This window comes from Equus quagga, chromosome 5 (assembly GCF_021613505.1).
Source record: "Equus quagga isolate Etosha38 chromosome 5, UCLA_HA_Equagga_1.0, whole genome shotgun sequence".
Lineage (NCBI taxonomy): Eukaryota > Metazoa > Chordata > Mammalia > Perissodactyla > Equidae > Equus > Equus quagga.
The window spans coordinates 28,413,676-28,433,230 of record NC_060271.1 but is presented as its reverse complement, the minus strand read 5'-3'; the positions used below and the strand labels follow the sequence as shown (position 1 = coordinate 28,433,230).

The 19,555-nt window shown below is 56.3% G+C and overlaps 2 protein-coding genes across 2 annotated transcripts; one reads left to right on the top strand and one right to left on the bottom strand.

The window, feature by feature from the left end:
• Positions 1 to 2,667: 2,667 nt before the first annotated feature.
• Positions 2,668 to 6,164, bottom strand: CD164L2 (CD164 molecule like 2). The gene is made up of 5 exons (XM_046661253.1): positions 6,038 to 6,164; positions 5,384 to 5,551; positions 5,212 to 5,283; positions 4,635 to 4,679; positions 2,668 to 3,071 (listed from the first exon to the last, which is right to left on the bottom strand). Exons 1-5 carry the CDS (start codon positions 6,123 to 6,125, stop codon positions 2,923 to 2,925), a joined length of 522 nt encoding a protein of 173 aa, XP_046517209.1. The 5' UTR covers positions 6,126 to 6,164; the 3' UTR covers positions 2,668 to 2,922.
• Positions 6,165 to 12,933: 6,769 nt separating this feature from the next.
• GPR3 (G protein-coupled receptor 3) lies at positions 12,934 to 15,224 on the top strand. The gene is made up of 2 exons (XM_046663544.1): positions 12,934 to 13,014; positions 14,092 to 15,224. Exon 2 carries the CDS (start codon positions 14,097 to 14,099, stop codon positions 15,087 to 15,089), a length of 993 nt encoding a protein of 330 aa, XP_046519500.1. The 5' UTR covers positions 12,934 to 13,014; positions 14,092 to 14,096; the 3' UTR covers positions 15,090 to 15,224.
• Positions 15,225 to 19,555: the final 4,331 nt, after the last annotated feature.

Below are 19,555 nucleotides of genomic sequence, written 5' to 3'. Positions count from 1 at the left end.
GCACCCTTAGCGAAGTGACTTCATGCCCACCCTCAAGTCTGTTGGGGAGCCCTTGGCAACGCCTAGGAAACAGTTGCTAATATAGGCCAATCACATGGGCAGCCCGTGCAGGGCAGGCCTGGAGGCTGGGAGGCTAGTGTGGAAGCAGCAGCCATGGTCCAGATGTGTGGCATGCAATCTGAGCTGGACAGAGACCTCTGGTGATAGGAAGGAGAAGGAAGGCTCCTTTGTTCATTCATTCATTCATTCATTCATCAAACTGTCCTGGAGGGCCTCCTCTATGCCAGGCCCAGTGCTTATCGGGTGGGGCGGGCTGAGGTCCAGTGGGCATCAGGGAAGGTGGAGGCCGAGCTTGCCAGACAGGATGGATCCATGAGATGGCCACTCTGAGACTGCCATTCCAGTTGTAGTAACTTGTTCTCCCCACACTCTCCCACAGGTGTGCCAAGATCTGCGGACAAGCCTGTCCATCATGGTGCTGCTTCTAATAACCAAAGTGGAAATGGCCCAACTGGACAGGAGAGGATGCAAATAAATTATTGCCACCTGGACAAGTCAGGGCAAATCTGATCTCTAACAAAAGGGACAGAGTGGCAGAATAATGCGCATAGCACAATTGCATTTTGTATTTTAAAAAAGCTAAATGTGTGCATGTTGTAAATTCACAGAAAAAGGTCTGAAACATACTGTGAAAGATAGTTATTTCTGGGGAGTGGGACCAGGGGAAGAGCAATTCTCACTCTATATAAACTTCTGTATCGTCCTTTTGTTCCTTATAGGCATCTACTACTTTTGAAAAGAAAACATCCAATAAATAAATTTCCTTAACTGGGTGAAAGCCAGCAGGAGATGAGGGCATTTCCTCCCTCAGCCCTGGAGAGAATGGGCATTATCCTTGCCAGCACTTAAGTGCTGGGTGGAGAAGCAAGCAGAGGGTGGTCCAGGCAGGAGAAACTGCCTGTGCAAAGGCTTGGAGAAGAGGGAGAGCAAGGCAGGCTGGGTAGCAAGAGGCAGATCCAAGAGGCTGGAGGGGTGGCTCGAGGGGAGGCTGATGTCTGAGAGGATGGGGGGCTTTGGTGAAGTGCATGTGCAGGCGGAGGGGCATTGCCGATGGTGCTGCGACGTGTAGGCAGGCGAGCCCTCTGTGAGGCCAAGGAGTAGCTGGAACTCCCTGGGGACCCCAGAGTCTCTCGGAGCCCTTCCAGCTGCAGTGGGAGACCCTGCGAGGAGGCTCGGCCTGGGGGAGGAAGAGGTGCCGAAGGCCCCACGGCAGGCTGCACAGATGGAAGGGTGGACAGGTGCCCTGGAATGAAGCTGATGGGGCACGTGCTGCTCTGAACCTTCCCCGCCTCCCACTGAGATGGATACTGCTGTTGCCCCACTTTACAGGTGAGGAAACTGAGGCCCAGAACTGTTAAAGAACTTGCTCCAGTTCACACAGAGCAGTCGGGCTCCACAGGCTGGACTCTCAACCGTTGCTCTCTATTCTCTCAGCTTCCTCAGACAGTCATGGGATTAAATGTCGAGCTCAGCCACAAGCATAGTTTCCAGCAAGTGCCCCACGGGTGGAAGAGGTTAGTCAGGGAAGAGATCTGGGCCCAGGGTTGGGGGTGAAGGGTGGGAGGCAGGCCTGGGCGGGGCTTTTCAGGAGGGCCTGAGTGAGGGAGGCCAGGCACATGGAAATGGCTGTCGAGAGTCCTGGGGGTGTCTCCACCTTGGCACCGGGGCAGAGACCCAACGTCAGCAGCCTAGAGAGCCTGGAGATGCCTCTGCAGGAGTTCTGAAGCTCTGCTCACTCTGGAGTCAGAAAAACCTGGATCCAAATCCCAGCCCTGCCCTGTCCCACTGTGTGACGTTGAGCAAGTCTACTTGCCTTTCTGAGTCGCTGTACCCTCTTCTGTAAAGGGCAGGGGGAGGGAATTAAACACATAGAACGGATGAAAGTATTTTAAAAGGTGACAAAGGCTGAATTCCCACTGAGGAGGAGACGGTGGTCATACCCTCACCCCATCCAGTCCACACACAGCCCAAGACATGGGACATGAAGCACAGTGCTGGAGAGAGTTCCTTTATTTTGGGACAGTGCCCAGGCCAGGTCGGTGGGAAGAGGCTGGCACAGACCCAGTGACAGGCAGGGGGCCCCTCAGGGACGACAGAGGAGACAGCAGGTGGTTGAAGGATGCTCTCAGCTGCAGATACCAGGCCCAGGACAGGAGAGGATGTCAGATATTGGGCACTGAGCCTGCTCAGTGCCTGCAGTGGCCAGAAATTGGTAACCAAAGTTTTTCCCACCCCCAGCGCCCACCAGGGGGCCAAGAGGGCAGCCTCTTCATCCTCCTTCCCCTCAGTGTGGCATCCAGGCCCGGAGGGGGTCAGATTCTGCAGAGGCCAGACAGAGAGGGCACTCAGGGCGGTAGCCCTGCCTCAGCGGGGACCCCCACCCCCAGAGAGCAGGCAGCAGCTGGAAGAGCAAACACTTTAATGGAGGCTGTGGCAACCTGCCCCACAGCACACACGGCACACGGGGGCTTCAGAGCAGCTCGCCTTCTCAGAGGAAAAGCAAACCACACACGACCCAGGCTCCTGCCCGTGGCCACAGAGCTGCAGGCTGAAGGCTCGCCTGGGCTACCACCTACTGGTTCTCCTCCCTGCTGGCAGCATGAGGGGGCAAAGACAGGTGGGCTTAGCCAGGCTCCCAGACACAGGGCCCAGGCTGAGTCCTGGCCCCAGCCATCACCCGCAGAGAGGACCCCACACCTGGAGGAGGGAGAAGGGAGGGGTGTGGCTCATTTGGGGGCCAGTGGGAGGGGTCACTGCCCTTAGGGCTGCCCCATTGAGAAGACAGTGCACGGACACTAAGGGGCAGGAGGGGCAGGAGTCAGGCGGAGAAGTGAGCCGGAACTCTGCTGGCTGGCCAAGTACTCACAGTGTCTGGTAGGTGCTGTCCTTGGCCTTGAGGAAGCGCAAGACAAAGAAGGCCACTGCCTGCAGGCTCAGCACCAGCACTACGCCCCCAATGAAGCTGGCCCCGTCAAAGCCAGGGTTCTGGGCTTCGGGGACCGGGGGGCTTCCTGCAGAGTGGAGGTGATAGCAAGCCTCTGTGGACCAGGATCCCAGCCCCACCCCAATAACTGGCACAGGTCACCGGGAGGCCCCAGTCCTCACTATGGGAGCCTTGAACAGCAGGCTCAGAAGCTCAGTCCAGATCCTGTGGGTAGTTGGGAAGTGCCTGATGAGAGGGACAGTGCCTGGCTGGGGAGGGCAGGGCCTTGGCTCCAGCCCTGGCTCTGCTCCTGACTTGATCTGTGGCTTGATGCCTCTCACACCCTCTCTGGGCCTCTTGATCACATGGACCAGATGGTGACTGAGCTCCCTTCCAGTCTCTGTCTCCCACCCTGGCCCAACAGGGTGAGGATGGACCCAGAACTGGGGGCATCTAGAGCCCCTCGGCTCAGAGTCTCTTTCAGCCTTGGGTTTCAGGGTTCAAAGCCCAGATTCAGATGATGTGGTTTCCTTCTGGACTCCGGGTCCTGAGATCGTGGAGTCACCCACTGTCGGGGTCCCTACTTAGAGAGGGAAGGAGCAGAGGAAGAAGTGGAGGCCCACACCCTACCGAGTGGATAAACGGAGACTAGAGGATGTATGTCAGAGGGAGAAGCTGGGCTCTGAGGGCTAGCCCTGTCCAAAGTCACCCCGCACTTAGGACAGAGCCAGACTTACACCAACTCACCCTGACCCTTTCCCCTGCCCCGCCTTAGGGCCCACGGTTGCCAGGCTGTCTGAGTGGCTCCCAGCTGTGCCACGTTAGCCATCAACTCCCACCAGGGATTCAGTTTCAGGTCCTGGGCCAGGTGCCCAGCACAGGGCAGGGCTGGTGGTGGGAGATCATTCTGGGGCAGTGGACAGGGGCGCAGTCGGGAGCTGGGTCTGCCTCCCAGAGGGTGTAGCTTGTGTAAGGGGGGTCTGAGAATAAGAAGGGCAAAGGGTGGTCCCAGCGGCAGCTCAGGGAGCCCCAGAGAAGGACACTGGGGAAGAGGAGCAGAAGAGGGAAGAAACGAGCTACACAAGACCCATCTGGGGCTTGAGCCGGAGGGAGCCGAGCCATCAATAATTCAGCCTCCGAGATCACATTTCTGGCTTTAATTAACCAAGAGCCTCTTCAGCCATCCCTGCCAAGCCTGCTGACCTCCAGGCCCTGAGGGCCAGTGGGAACCAAGGGGTGGGGTTCCCACCTCTGTTCTGCCGGGAACTTGCTTGGTGACCCTCTCTGGGCCCGGAGGTGCAGTAGGTAGTCACTGAGGACATCTTACTGACAACCTGAGCCATACATACTCAGCACCAAGGGCAGGTCCTGAGGGGTCACCCTGAGTCCTCAGAACTGGTGTTGAGAAGGGACAGGAAGCGTCATTTCTTGATCACCTTCGGTGCGTCAGACACTGAACTAGGTTCTACACCCTCAAAATCCTCACAGCAACTCTCTGAGGTAGTACCCAACCCATTTCACAGGTGTGGAAACAGGCTCAGAGGGAGAAGTCACAGGGCTGAGGTCACAGAGCACATTAGGGCTGGAGCCCAGCTCTGTCCTCCCTGCACCTCTGGTCCTCCCACTGCCCCATTCCTCAGGTAGTGCCTACCTGTTGTGATTGTCTTTGGTTCATAGGTGGGGTGATGGTGGGCAGCTGAAAAGACAGGGAATCCATAACAAACCAGCCTTCCCACCCCCTAACTCCCATCAAGACCCCAGTCCAGGCCAACAGCTAGATTGTGACTCAGACCAGGCCCTCTGTCCCCGGGTCCACGTTCACTTTCAAGCCTTAGTTCACACAGTTCCTTCCACCAGATGTGCCCTCTCTCCCTCTCTATGTTTAAGCATCATCTCTGATGCCACCTCCTCTAGGAGGCCCTCCCCGCACTCCCTTCTGAATTTCCAAAGTGTTCACTATGCTTTAAACTAGAAGAGCTAACTCCCCCATCTCCTCCACACTCCTGTCCCGGATCCTGCGGCTGTACCAATTCACAGATGAGGAAACAGGCCAGAGAGGGGAAGGGACTTCTCAGTGAGCTAAAGGCAGAGTTGAAACTGGACCCTGGTGTTCGTGGCATAGTCCGCTCCCTGAGAGAGGCTGATCCCTTCCTGGAGGGCAAGCTCTGGCTGGGGACACCTCAGCCCCCTCCCTCTAACTTGGCTTAGGCCAGCGGGAGCTCCCTTACCTGGACACGACTCTGAGTGGTTGTAGACAGAGCAACCTTCTTTGACCACCTCAGCTGGGGCCACACAGCGTCCTGGTGGGAGAAGGTGCAGGGAAGAGGTCTGGGGAGAGGGGCCAAGGCCCTGGGGTTCAGAACTGGGGGCACTCGACTTGGGGAGGGCTCAACTCCATACCTGGTTCCTCCTGCGGACATTGCTCCCACACACAGCCAGAGAGGTTGTGTGCTCTGCCCGCCTCCACACAATGCTCACAGAGCTTCAGCTGTTTGCAGGCCCCTCGGACAGCTGGCCAGATGTTCCTGCGAAGCAGGGCTCCCCGCCCAAAGCCCAGAGCTCCTTTACCTGGGAGTAGGGTGGGAGTAACTCCTTGGACTGGAGCTACAGCCACCCTCCCCACTACTGTGGCTCTCACCCCTCTGGACACATACACTCACCTGGATCCCCCAAGCCCCACTATACACCTGGAGTTTCCGCAAACACATGTTTACACACACTTAGAACCTCCCTGACATTCAGCCAGAGTGTCCTCCCTTTGCATACAGCTGGGGTTCCCAGATGCATTCGGAGCTGCCTCCCCCAGACACACCTGGGGCCCCTTCCCTTCCATACACCCGAAGCTCCCTAATCCCTCACATCTGGAGTCTATATATATACACAGGGCTCCACACACAGCTAGAGCCCCCTTCAACCCATCCCTGGAGTCCTGCACACATCTGGAAAGTCCTCTCCCGCTCCCTAAGCCAAGACTGCTCCTGGGCAGGCGCCTGGGTGAAGGGCACGCTCCACCTGCCCCTGCCCAGGCCCCAACCAGACCCCGGCCCGCGTTACCAGCCACAGCGAGCTGGGCACACAGGAGGAGGCAGCAGCAGCCGCCACAGAGCGCAGCCCGGAGGGCGCGGGGTCCCGGCGCGGCCATGGGCGCGGGGGCAGGGGCTGGCGGCCGGCGGAGAGCTGGTGTAGCGCGTCCCTTCTGGACTCGGCTCGGCCGAGATGTGGGGAGCGAGACCCGGGCAGCCTGGGCGTGGCCAGGTGGGCGTGGCTAGTCAGGAGGCGGGGCCAGTGGCGCAACCAGGTGGGGCGGGGTTTGTTGGTTCGGGGCGGGGCCATACAGGGGCGTGGCTACTGGGAGCGGTCAGGTGGGGCTGGGTCCAGGGGTCTGGGACCCGGCTCGGACAAAGGGGGTAGGGTCCAGGACTAATGGCTGACCCTGTCCCTGGATGCCCCCTCCCGCAGCTTCACGAAAAGTCTGCTGATTAGGGAGTTATTCCTACTTCACAGGTGAGGAAACTGAGGCTCAGAAAAGGTGAGTGACTAGTCGGAGGTCACAGTTAGTGGCAAAATCCGGATTTGAAGCGAGGTCTCTTTCCTGCCTCCCCGGCTCGGCGCAGGCGGGGCTTTGTCGAGGGCACTCTCTAACCAGGCCCCACGACTGTGGGGACGGGCTTCAGCTGGTCCCTAGGCTCTGGCTGCCCGTCTCACTTCACCCCTTCACTCTTCTGCCCCTCAGCCCACCACGTCTGCCTCTGACCCACTACACCCTCTGGCCGAGTCACCCGTCTCATTGTTACTCGGACAATTGGGCCTTTCTGCAGCCTTCCCCTCGGCCTGGTCTCCTGCCCTGGCACGGGCCTTTTCTGGTTCTTCTTCCTCTGCAGCCACTTCTCAGGTTCCTTAGAGGACACCTCCTCTTCCTGTTTTCTCCCCTCCTCCTTTCTTGCCTTCCTCTTCCCCTCTCCTCTCCTTCTTGCCCCTCTCTGCTTCTCCTTTTCCTCCTTCCCCCTCTTCATCACTGGTGGCCCAATTCAGTCCTAAGCCCTATGCCACCTCTCTCGGGTCATCTTGCTCGGCCTTTCCTTTGCAATCAGTTCCCATTTGAAAACGAATGTCTCATCTCGGTCTCCAGCCCAGTGCTTGCTCCCCAGCTGCCACACCTGTAACTAATAAGACATAGTTAACAATTACCACGTACTACTAGAAGAATGTCCATTCTACTAACAGTTTTACTTGCAGGTTCTCATCTAATGTCCACAGCTACCCTCTAGGCATGGGTTTTATTATCCCCAATTTACACGCTGCAGAAGTAAAATCACCTGGCCAGGGGCACACAGTTACAACCAGGTGGGCCAGGATGTGAACCCAGGCCCCAATGAGACCAGAGGCTGCTCTCCCCTCTGCTGTGCCTCCTGTGGGTCCATCTGCTTCCAGTGCACCTCTACCTGATGTCCCTCAGGCCCCTGAAACTGCCTTGTCGCTCTTCTCCTCTCAAGGAGGCCCCATCATCCCCTCAGTCCCTCAACTGGAAACCATGGTCTCCTCACCCGCTCCCTCTGTCTCGGCCCCAGATTAAAACCCTGCGGATTCTGTCTCTACAGATCTCCTGGTCCTTGTCTCTCATCTTCCCTTTCCAGGTTTTACTGCCCCTCGGCCTCCGGGCTCCTCCCAAGCCGGCCCTCACAGTGCAGGGCTATGTTGAAAACATGGATTTGACCAAGTCTCTTCCAGTTAACAGCTCGGCATCTAAAACGCTGTGATTCTTGGCTCTAGAAGTCTCTCCAGAATGTCTTGGACTCACCCCGACACCTTCCTACCCTCCAAGAAGATAGAACAGCCCTTCCCACAATACACACCTTCTTTTATACCTCCTTGCCTTTATCCCATAGCTGTTCTCTCTCCTGGAGTCTTCTCTTCCTCCCCTGACTCCATCTGCCTGACAAACTAACCCTTCAAGACACCACTAAAGGGCCACCTCCTGCAGGAAGCCCTCTGTGACTGTCTCAGAACAAGGCTGAGCTGCTGCAGCACTCGTCCAAGCTGGTAGATGTGAATCCATCTGCTTTCCTGCACCAGAGCCCTCACCCCCTCACCATGTCTCACCTGGGTGACTGCAGTGGCCTCCTGCCTCTGCACTCCCCTCCAGTCTGTTCTCCACGCAGCAGACAGTGATCCTTTGAAAATATGTCAAATCATATCACTCCCCTGCTTAAGCCCACCCATAGCCCCCATCTCACTGTTTTCTGTGACTTACATGATCTTCCCTCTGCCCACCTCTCTGAGCTCAACTCCTACTTGCCCCCGTGGCTTACTGGGTTCCAGACACACCAGCCTCCTCTCTATTCCTCAAACACATCAACTCCTTCCCTCCTCGGAGACTTTGCATCTGCTGTGCCCTCTCCTTGTAACTCTTCTATTCTCTCTCCAGTGACTCGCCCCATGACCTCCCTACTTGAAGGAGATCTCCTGCTTATTCTCCATCATGTCACCTCCTTTTTCCTTCAGAGCATGTGTCAAATATATAATTAATTACTCATTTGTTTTCTAGACTGTAAGTTCCATGAAGGCAGGAACCATGTTTATCTTCTTCTGTAGTTAACTGCCTACACACATAAGGGCTTAAGAAGGTGTTTATTAAATAATCATACTGTACCATGTTGTGGCTGTTTATGTACATGTTTGTCTGTCCCACTGGTCTGTGAGACCTTGGAGGGCTCCCTACTCAATATATTAAGTATCTATTTGTAGATTGGCCATCTCGCTCCATCAGAATGGAAGCTCCATGAAGAAGGCAGGGATTTTTGTTCATTGCTGTATCCTCTGTGCCTAGAACCCTGCCTGGCAAATAGTATATGCTCAGTAAATATTCACTGAATGTTGAAAATCCAGGGATGTGGCTGAATCATCTCTCTGTCCGTAGCACCCATTCAAACCCAAGCCCAGGGGAACTCTCAGAGAATGTTGGCTGAATGAATGAATGGGTTCTGTGCTAAGAATGTGTGCTCTGACGATGCCCAGATTCTCGGGGCTTGGGAAAGGAGCTTGTGTGGATATTATCTGTGTCTCTTTCACACACAAATCCCTTGAGAGCGCAGGTCCCCAGCTTGGTAGCGAGAGAAGAGGTAAGCAAAGAAGTCTTACCTGGAAGTGAGTGCTTATGGCCATCTGGTGGCCACTTGGGGAACTGCAGGTATTGTCAGCCCTAGTCAAACATCGCTCCTAGCCCCTTCTGGGGCTGTAGTGACATCCTGGCTTCGGATCCCAGCTCTGCCATCTATTGTGTGGTTTGGGGCAAGTCCTTTGGCTTCTCTGGGCTTCACATATGAAATGGGCATGCAGTGTTGTTATAAGCACTGGGCTCTGGTCTGGCACCTGGTGGGTGGGAAGGATTGGAGGGGCTGTAATTGGTGGGGAGGAAGCAAGGAGATAGGGCACAGGGCATGAGGAGGAGAGAAGATGAAGGGCTGCCCCTTCCTCTAGACAGCAGGCCTTTAGGGAAGAGAGATCTGGCTGGCAGTGATGGCCTCAGTTGTCCTGTTGGCATGGGGCAGTTTGGAGCATGAGAGAAAGTGCGTGAATAAAAATCTATAGCCTCACTTGAGTCTCTTGGGTCTCCAGGGTTTCTCAGAGTTACAAATATCCCTGCATTCTTTTCCCAGCCAGCTGCCTGAGAATCGACCTCCATCACCTCCATCGTGAACGACACAGTACTATCCAGATCAGGAAGTTCTGGCTGATCAGCTACTTCAATGGAAACATGGTCATTGACATCTTCACCCCGGGTAGGCAATGGTACCCAAGACAGAAAATTTGGAAAAACTAGCCAAAATGTACAAGACCAAAATGTACAAAGATGTCATCTTTGTATTTGGATTCAGAACCCATATCGGTGGTGGTAAAGCAAGGCTTGGGCAGGATTTACGATTCTTTGGATTATGCAAAGAAAAATGAACCCAACACAAGACCTGGCCTCATGAGAAGAAGACCTCAAGAAAACAGCAAATGGAACATGAGAACAGAAGGAAAGTCAGGGGGCCCACAAAGGTCAAGTTTGGTGCTGGCAAAAAGGAGGAGCGAAGATGCCGCAGTGACTTTGTCTGTGGCGACTGTGCATATTTTTCATGAGAGGATTGATAAACTATGAAAAAATTTAAAAAAGAAGTATCATTACCACTCAGAATAGCAGAAGACAGTCTCTCACACACCCCTTTCATGCCAACCTGCCAGCAGCCTTCACCCCTCTCTGAGACCAGCTGGACAGTTGTTGGCACCCAGCTCTGATGGGGGTGAAAGTGGATCCCTGAGGCCTGGGCCACTGCTGCCCCTGTATTCTCCCTCTGACGCCCCCACCTTCCTTGACATGGCACACCTTACTATCTGTTTTCCTTCTCTTTCTCCAGATGCTGCTTTTTTGGTTTAATCATCCAGTCAACAATTGCTTATTGCCTACATGCAGGTGCTGTTCCCCAGCAGAGACTAGAACAGAGTCTCTACCCTCATGAAGCTTACATTCTGGTGGGGCTGACACATAGTAAAAAAAAAAAAAAAAGGAAAATACATGGACAAATATATAACTTCAGGAGTGCTGAGTGCTCTGAAACATAAGGAAAGGGAGAGAGAGTGATGGGAGGGGAGTGGCCACTTAGGAGAGAGGTCAGGGAAGCCCGCTGCGGAAGACGCGGCTTGGGTGCAGAGACTTGAGTGAAGTGAAGGGGTTCTAGGCAGAGGGAACAGCCAGTGCAAAGGCCCAGGAGCAGGTACGCTCTCGTCCCCTTTCTGTGCCCTCACTGGCAGGCGTCCCTGAGGCTCCCCCTCCTCTCTCCTCCCTCCCTTGGGCAATGACATCTCCCCTAGAACCGCACTTACTACCTGCACACCTCTGCCTCCCACATGTCCTCCGCCTACCAGACATACTATTGGTGGCCAACACAGCCAATGATGTACGGTGCCAGGCCATCCCCATAAGCCTATGAGGTAGATACTAACATCATCCCAATCTTTTTTTTTTTTTTTTGAGGAAGATAAGCCCTGAGCTAACAACTGCTGCCAATCCTTCCTCTTGCTGAGGAAGACTGGCCCTGAGTTAACATCCGTGCCCATCTTCCTCTACTTTATATGTGGGACACCTGCCACAGCATGGCTTGCCAAGCGGTGCCATGTCCACACCCGGGATCCGAACTGGCAAACCCCGGGCCGCCGAGAAGTGGAACGTGCACACTTAACCGCTGCGCCACCGAGCCGGTCCCATCATCCCTGTCTTATAGATGAGAAAACAGGCACAAAGATCCTAAGAAACTCACTCAAAGTCACACAGCTTAGAAAATGGAGGAATTGGGATTTGAATCCAGTCTACACTCCTGACCACCTCCACCCACTAAGCACTCTAAATTCACCACGTCCAACCTGAGGTGCATCATCTTCCTCAGCCCTGACCCTCTCCTCTTCCCATGTACCCTGCCACTGGCCTGTCACCTCCTTCCCCCTGCCCCACACTGACTGTGGGAGCTGCAGTAGTGCTGTGTTGGGGCAGAAGTCGGTGGGGCCTGGGATCTGGGCCCCTCTGCTTTTCTCAAGCCCTAACCTGATCCTTTCTCCCATCGCCATCCCACAGCCCTGGGGGATTCCAGTGAAGATCCAGGCCAGAGAAAGAGGGAGGAGGAGCAGCTAGTCCCCCTCCCCCAGGAGTGGCCCTATCGGCTGACGGGGTGAGTGTGGTTCCCCGGGACTAAGGACAGGCAGAGTTGGGGAAGAGGGAGCTCCGTCTCCATGCCCTACCCTGCCAGGATGCCTAAGATGGGAGGTTGAGAGGGGCCTGCCCTGGGGACTGAGCTGCCAGGTTTCTGCTTCCAAGTTCTTCCCGGCTCCCCTTCTCTTGCTGCTTCAGGGAAGTGCTCCCTCCCCTTCCCCCATCACCCTGCTGGCTTTCCAGATCCTTGAATAAATAATTCAGGTTTTGAAATCTTGCCAGGCCCACCCCTCCGGTGCTGTGAGGGCGCTATTGGGCTGACATGAGTGACGTCACCCAGTTCCTTATCCCAGCCCCAGCATCACAAGGACCTGCCCCGGCAGCAACTTACCTTCCTGGTCACTGTCAATCCAGACCTGCTACCCTGTCCCAGTCTCTCTGGGGCCCACTCACTTAGTATCTTCATTCCAGGACCCAATAACCCTCATCACTTAGCTTTGTCACTTCAGTACCTCAGCACTTGTGACAGGGTCATGGTGACCTGCAGTCCTATCACCTGGACACTCCATCTTCCCTTTCCCTTGCCACAGCCTCTGCCACCCTGGGATCCCTGAACCCCATTATGCCACAGAGTCACCCTGACCCTGCTATGGTTGCTCTGGGGGCTTCCTTCTCTACGTCAGCGTCCCACAGCCACCATCCCCCAGGATCCTGTCACCATGCTCATACCGTCACTGACACCCACTTCCCTGCTCCCTCGTGCTTCTGTCACCATCATCTCAGGGCCCCATCATCTTGGCAACCCCCGTCATCCTCACCGGGGACGCCCATTCAGCCTCATCACTCAATCTCTGTCACCTGAATTCTGTCGGCCTGTCTCTGCCACCCGAGGGTCCCATCATTCCACAGCCTATCCAAGTCCCCTTTCCGCTCCCCCTACACATCCTCTGCAGCCTCCCTGAGATTTCTCCAAGGCTGTCCCACCAGCGCCCCCGAAACCCCCGGCCCGCAGAGGGCGCCGCGTCAAGGACAGCGCGGGCCGACTCGGGAGGGGGCGGGGCTGCGGCCACGGTCGCTTTTTATGAATGGGGGAGCGGGCGGCGCGAGGCCTCATTACTATGCCGCGCGACGCGCCCTGCGCTCCAGCGCGACGCGCCCATTGGCTGGCCAGGCCGCTGACGTCACCGAACCGGTGGCCGGGGGCGGGGCGGGGCGGGGCGGGGCGGGGCCGGGTGACTCACGCCGCGTCTCCCGCGGCCGCGGGGGCTTCTCGGGGTCCGCGCACACCTTGCACCGTCCGGACCCGAGCGGAACCTCCCCGCGGCCCAGCCGCGCCCGGTCCCGAGAGGTGAGTAGCGGGACCCGCTGCGGGCGGCAGGCGTGAGAGAGGGCACGCAGGATGCTGGGACGCTGGGCCGGCGAGCTAGCCGGGGTCGGAGGTCGAGACCGGGAACCCAGATTCTGGGCTAGCAGGCGAGGACCCACTGTCCGGATGCTGAGAGCTGTCAGCTGGGTGACCCGACGGGGGATGAGCACTCCTACACGGACCCGAGGTCCTGGAGGGACTGAGGGTCATCTAAGGTTGGGCCAGCAGGAGGCTTCTGGGGCAGGGACCCAGGCGTCCAAGCAGGAGGTGTCTGACTTAGGGATCCAGACATCTGGGCTGCAGGCCCAAGATCCAGTGTCTGGGCAGGAGGGATCTGACTCCGGATCCAGACTTCCAGGAGAGGGTATCTGTTCCAAAGACCCAATGGTTCAGGCAGAGAGAGGGGTCTGGCCTGGGACAGAAGTCTGGGCAGGTGTGTGTTAGAGGGGAGGGGATTTTGGGGGGGCTGAGTTCCTAGGTGTTATTACCCCAGGAGTGCGGGTTGCCGGGGGCGGGGGGGGGGGGGGGGGCGCGCCGGGGGGGGCGGCAGAAGCTTCACGCGCATTCCCTGGGGGCGGAGCCTGGGGCTATCAGTACTGAGAATCGTGAGGGGTCTGGCAGCCTCGGAAACTGAGCGTCATCCTCCCTCATAGGAAGGGAGCAGCCTTGCCATCAGTCTTGAGATGTGTTTCCCTCCCCAGTCCTGGGTTTTTCCCGGCATCTCCTGGATCCTATGAGCTCCCATCCGTTGATGGGAGTCCTTCATCTGGTTCTCTTGTCGTCACACACGTGGGAGAAAGAGGCCTACAGAACCCAGGAAGTTGGAAGGGAGAGTGAAGAGACCCAGGACAGGGATCCTGCTGGCCAGGGGGCATGGGAGAGGACAAAGGCATCCTGGAAGGAGCCCTGGGGCATGAGTTGGGGGACAAGGCATTGGGACCAGCCAGTTATCCTGAGGAGAGACCCCCGCCATGTATCCTGAGGTGCCCCTCACTCCCTCCAGACCCCTCCACCCAGCACTCAGCCCAGCCAGCTTTTCACAGGGCCTTTCTTCTACAGGTACCATGCTGTGGGGTGCAAGCAGCCCCCTGGCTTGGCTCTCTGCTGGCCCAGGCAACGTGAACGTCAGCAGTGTGGGCTCAGCAGAGGGGACCACAGGCCCAGCTGCACCGCTGCCCTCACCCAAGGCCTGGGACGTAGTGCTGTGCATCTCGGGCACCCTGGTGTCCTGTGAGAACGCGCTGGTGGTGGCCATCATTGTGGGCACTCCTGCCTTCCGTGCCCCCATGTTCCTGCTGGTGGGCAACCTGGCCGTGGCAGACCTGCTGGCAGGCCTGGGGCTGGTCCTGCACTTTGCCGCTGTCTTCTGCATTGGCTCAGAGGAGATGAGCCTGGTGCTGGTTGGCGTCCTGGCGATGGCCTTTACCGCCAGCGTTGGCAGTCTACTGGCCATCACCGTTGATCGCTATCTTTCTCTGTACAATGCCCTCACCTACTACTCAGAGACAACCGTGACACGGACCTATGTGATGCTGGCCCTAGTGTGGGGGGGCGCACTGGGCCTGGGGCTGCTGCCTGTGCTGGCCTGGAACTGCAGGGATGCCCGGGCCACGTGTGGCGTGGTATATCCATTCTCCAAGAACCATCTGGTGGTCCTGGCTGTTGCCTTCTTCATGGTGTTTGGCATCATGCTGCAGCTCTATGCCCAGATCTGCCGCATCGTCTGCCGCCATGCCCAGCAGATTGCCCTCCAGAGGCACCTGCTGCCCGCCACCCACTACGTGGCCACCCGCAAGGGCATCGCCACACTGGCCGTGGTGCTTGGCGCCTTTGCCGCCTGCTGGCTGCCCTTCACTGTCTACTGCCTGCTGGGTGATGCCCACTCCCTGCCCCTCTACACCTATCTCACCCTTCTCCCTGCCACCTACAACTCCATGATCAACCCCATCATCTATGCCTTCCGCAACCAGGACGTGCAGAAGGTGTTGTGGGCCGTCTGCTGCGGCTGTTCTTCTTCCAAGATCCTTTTCCGATCCCGTTCCCCCAGTGATGTCTAGTCGCATCCTGGTGACCCTTCAGCCCTCATCACTACAGAATTCCAGAATGTTAGGTCCTCCAGGACTTCAATCCAACCCTCCAGCTCCACACCCCCAAGACCCAGCTGGTTCTGGAGTTCTAGGACATTGGGTGTTTCACAGTATTCTGTTCAGATCCCTCCAGGGCCCAGCTGGCTCCATGGTTCTAGAATGTTCAGGTGGTCAGGGTTCCACTCAGAAATGTCTCACAGCCTTGGAGTTCCAGAATGCTGCTGAGTGTTTTACAGTGCCATTCCAAGTCCCTGATCTTTCCCCTCCCTTGACCTTGAGCATGTCACTTTACTTTCAAGTTTCTGAGCTAAGGAGTCAGAGAGGTTAGTCACTCAGTTGCCTAGACAGGACAAAGAGAGAAAGATTTATCTATATATAAGTGCACAAAGAGAGTATCTATTTATGATTGATTTATTTATTTATGAATTTATTTCTGGGTGGTAAGGGGAAAAAAAAGAGACCCACACCTTGAAATCCAGGCCATACCAGGGTACTCCTAGTCCCCACACCCCCATTTCTGACCTCAGTTCCTAGAGGGGGGAAGGGAGAAAGAGAAACCATGTATTTTGTTATTATTTTTGCTTATTTTTTATCGAAGAGATCATAGAAACCAGAGCCTTCTCCCCAGGCCCGCCCCCCTCGGGTTTGCAGGGGGAATACACCAGCCTCTGGTTTTTTATTTTTTTAAGAAGCCATCACCTGAGCAACCGAGAATTCCTCTGCGCTGGGGGCCGGCTGCCCTCTGGTGGCCATTTGGGGGAAACTGCAGCCGGGACCAGACCGCGCAACAGCCCCAACTCCACTCCAGCCTGCTATCCAGTGCCACACAACAGGGGCTTGGGACCAGGCTTCACCGTGCGGTGCCCTAGAGGAGGCAGTGCGCGAGCCAACACCACCTGACCCCTCTGCCAACCGGGGTATGGCTCCCAGTGCTTCCCTATTCCTGTCCCTGACCCAACCCTCAATAAAAAATGATTTTGTGATAAATATGTTTCTGTGAGTGTGTTTGTGGAGAGGGCGGAGTGGGGCCTGATGGGGGAGAGCCTGGAATAGGAGTATTAGGCAAGGACTGGGGTCCTGAGTGCTGAAGACCCAAGGTGGAGTGTGGCTGGCAGGTGACACCCCCTCTCCAGGATGCCAATCTGATGGGCCCCTCTGCTCAGACTCAGGCACCTCCCCCTGGGGACAGGAACCAGGGGGCTGGACCCTTCCTGGGTTGAGGATGCCCACATCCTTCCCACATTAGCTTGAGTCTGGGGCTTTGGCATGAAGTATATGTTCAAAGCACGTCAGTTGCCTTAATAACAATAGCCCCTTCTAACCGCAGTGTTGACTGTGTGCTGGGCACCGTGCTATGTGTATGTTACCACATTCATGCCTAGCAAGCACCCATGGCACAGGTAATATCGTCTCCATTTTACAGATGAGGAAACTGAGGCTGAGAGAGGGTGGATGACTGGCCTGAGGGAACACCTGTGTCTAGAACCTGTGCTCTGCCAACTGACCAATGGCCTTTTATCTCCTTCTTTCCCAAGCCTGGGACTTAGGACATTGTGGACCCTGACTTGTGTTGGGGTTCATTCTCAGAGCCAGCAGCCAAATTTGGGAGGTGGTGGGATGGGGTCTGGTCATTCTGGAGCTGAAAGAGCTTCTTTCTATGCAAAAACGAGTGATGGTAAGTGTGCGCATGTGCCCTTGTATGCATCTGAGGACACCAGTGTGCAGGACCCTGAGGTATGGGTGTTTTGGAACCGGAAAGAATGTGTTCACAGGCACGGGCAGGAGCAGGTTTAGGGTGTGGCTGAAGAGGTAGCTCTGACTAGCCAAGCCTCCCAGCCTCCCAGGCCTCACAGGTGAGCAAAGCCTGCAGGTGGGGCCCTCAGAGCATTCTGGCCCACCCCTCCATTGTACAGATGAGGAGACTGAGGCCCCAAGAGGAACAGCCACTTGCTCAAACTCACACAGCTGTGCCGGCCTGGGACTCATGTCCTTCTCCATTTCCCTGGCCAGAGCTCTTTTGCCTGGTATTTAAGACAGGAATCCTCTCCAACAGTGGCCACAGGAATCCAAGGAGCGTGGACATGCCAACAGCGGCTGGCTCAGAGCTGGTGGAGGGCAGGCCTGGACTGAGCTACACAGCTGCGGTCAGGCACAAAGTGGGGAGGCCCCTCCAGGTCAAGTGGAGCCTTATCTTCTCTCCCCATCTTCCTGGAAGTTCCCTGGGAAAAGATCCCCACTCAGCAAGCAGCTCCCCCTTGCCAAGCTTCGGGCCACACAGTTCACACACTATCACCATGGTCCAAGAGGTGAGACTATAGTTCTCCCCATTTTACGGAAAAGGGAGTTGAGGCTCTGAGATTAATGTGCCTCCATTCGTTCACTGCTGTCCTCGTGGACAGCTTAAATTGTAGCCAGGACAGCCAGTAGTAAAAAGACAAGTTAAAAACAAGGTAATATCAGAGAGCAATAAGTCCTCAGAGAAAAATAAAGTAGGGAAGGGGCACAGGGAGTGCGAGTCATCTTTAAAATAAGGGGCCGAGATAGGCCTCACTGAAGGGGACGTTTGATTTTCCTAAAGTCACACAGTCAGTTAGGAGTTGAGCTGGGATTTGAACCCAGGTCCATTTGACTCCAAATCTGTTTCTTTCCTGGCTGACGGAGTGGGTTTCAGAAGTAGCTCAGAAACAGCAAGCATGGAAACCTGTGCCGGAAGGCCTGTCCCCGGGCTGGGGAACAGTTGGGGGTCTCCAGGCTACCTCCAGACCTTAGGGAGGAGCCTCTTTGCTTCCTCCACCACACTCCTGAGCATCTCCTGCCACAGTCCAGAAGGAGAGGGGCCTAGTGCCCGTCCTACCCTGGGGGGCTCAGTCCTTTGCTTCCCCCTCCCAGCTTCTGGCTCCAGGCCCAGCGGGGCCTGCTGCTTGTCATCCTCGTGTCTGGGAGGGCCTGTGGGAGACCCTCATGCTGTGGGTCCTCCTCTGTCTGTCTGGGTGTGGTTGTGTGGTGGATCTGAGGCATTTCTGGGAACCTACATCTGGGATCTCTGCCTTGGGTCCCGGGCCCGTCCTGAGAGGTGTCCGAATCTGCCCTCAGATTGGAGCCTGTGTGTGTGATGGGGCTGGCTGGCTTCTCCCTCCTCCCAGGATTCTGCAGGTACAACTCAGGTCCTCCCTGTACCCCAGCCCCATGCCTCCTCCAGGAAGCCTCCTCGGCTGAGCACTCCTATGGCTGTGAAGATGTGGTATACAACACCCCTTGCTACACTTCTCCTGAGGAAACATTTGTAGAGAAGTCTCGCTTTTCTCATCAGAATGGGGGCCCCTGAAGGCAGGGCTGTGTGTCCTCTCCAACTGAGGGTCCCTGAGAGAAGGGACATGTCTGCCCCCTCAAACTGAAGCCTTCTATGTCTCTTTCAGCCTCAGACTCATCTGGTGCTCAGCCTGGGGCTGCTTGGCACCACATGCCCATGTGCATGTGCGTGTGCGTGTGCATGTGTGTGTTTGAGGGGGCAGCCAAACCGTCCAGCCTCTCTGCTTCTGCCAGTTTTCCAAACCTATGCCTGATCCTACCCAACTACAGAGGCCCAGGAGGGTGAGCTGGGCAGTGTGGGCTCCCTGAAGGGTGAGAGGCAAGAGCTGGGCCCCAGAGCCCTGCCTTCCTGCTGGGGTAGGCCCTAGGGTGGGGGCAGGGCCTGTCCCTCCTCTTCTTCCCAGGTCCTGTGTGCGGGAGGGGGGCAGCCCTGAGTGCTGAGCCCCCGCCGGGGCCATGACCGCCTCTCCCTGCAATAAGTGAGGAGACAGCAGCTATTAATATAAGATGAGTTCACAGGCTCACAGCTTCTGCAGGCTGGAAAACAGGCTCCCGGGGCTGGGGGCTGCGGCAAGCCTTGTCTGTCAGATTCTCTCCTGGAGTCTGCAGCCCGCCAGCCCCACGCCCCCCAGCTCCCTACATGCTGAGACCTCTGTGCATGCAGGCATATGCTCATGGGCATGAGCACATGGGCACGCACAGGCACACCTGGACCCCCACACATGTGGGGGTCCAGGCCCCTGTCTGTTCAGAGAACACATACACATGCACGCTCATCTAGACTTGCATGCATATCCGGATGTATCTGCACACTGGCACACACACTTGTGCACACAGATATATCATTGCGCACATGGACAGAGACCATGTCAACTTCACGTGCATGTGCTTGCATGCAGGAACACATACTTAAATGTATGTGTATGTCCTTGCACACATGTATACACACAGACACAGACTTACCCTCGTATACACGTGTGCACATGGGTCCAGATATGCTTGCATACCCAGTCCCATTTGCAAGCCCACATATATAGACACAAAACTGCACGCGTATACAGATGGTATCCATAGTTGTGTACACACATTTGCATACAGGACCACATTCAAGGACTTGAATGCATACA

Coding starts and splice junctions, on each gene's coding strand:
- GPR3 (XM_046663544.1), top strand. CDS start 14,097: ATGCTGTGGGGTGCAAGCAGCCCCCTGGCTTGGCTCTCTGCTGGCCCA.
- CD164L2 (XM_046661253.1), bottom strand. CDS start 6,125: ATGGCCGCGCCGGGACCCCGCGCCCTCCGGGCTGCGCTCTGTGGCGGC. Junction 5,284..5,383: donor ATGTCCGCAGGAGGAACCAG/GTATGGAGTTGA, acceptor TTCTCCCACCAG/GACGCTGTGTGGCCCCAGCT. Junction 3,072..4,634: donor ACCAAAGACAATCACAACAG/GTAGGCACTACC, acceptor TCCACTCTGCAG/GAAGCCCCCCGGTCCCCGAA.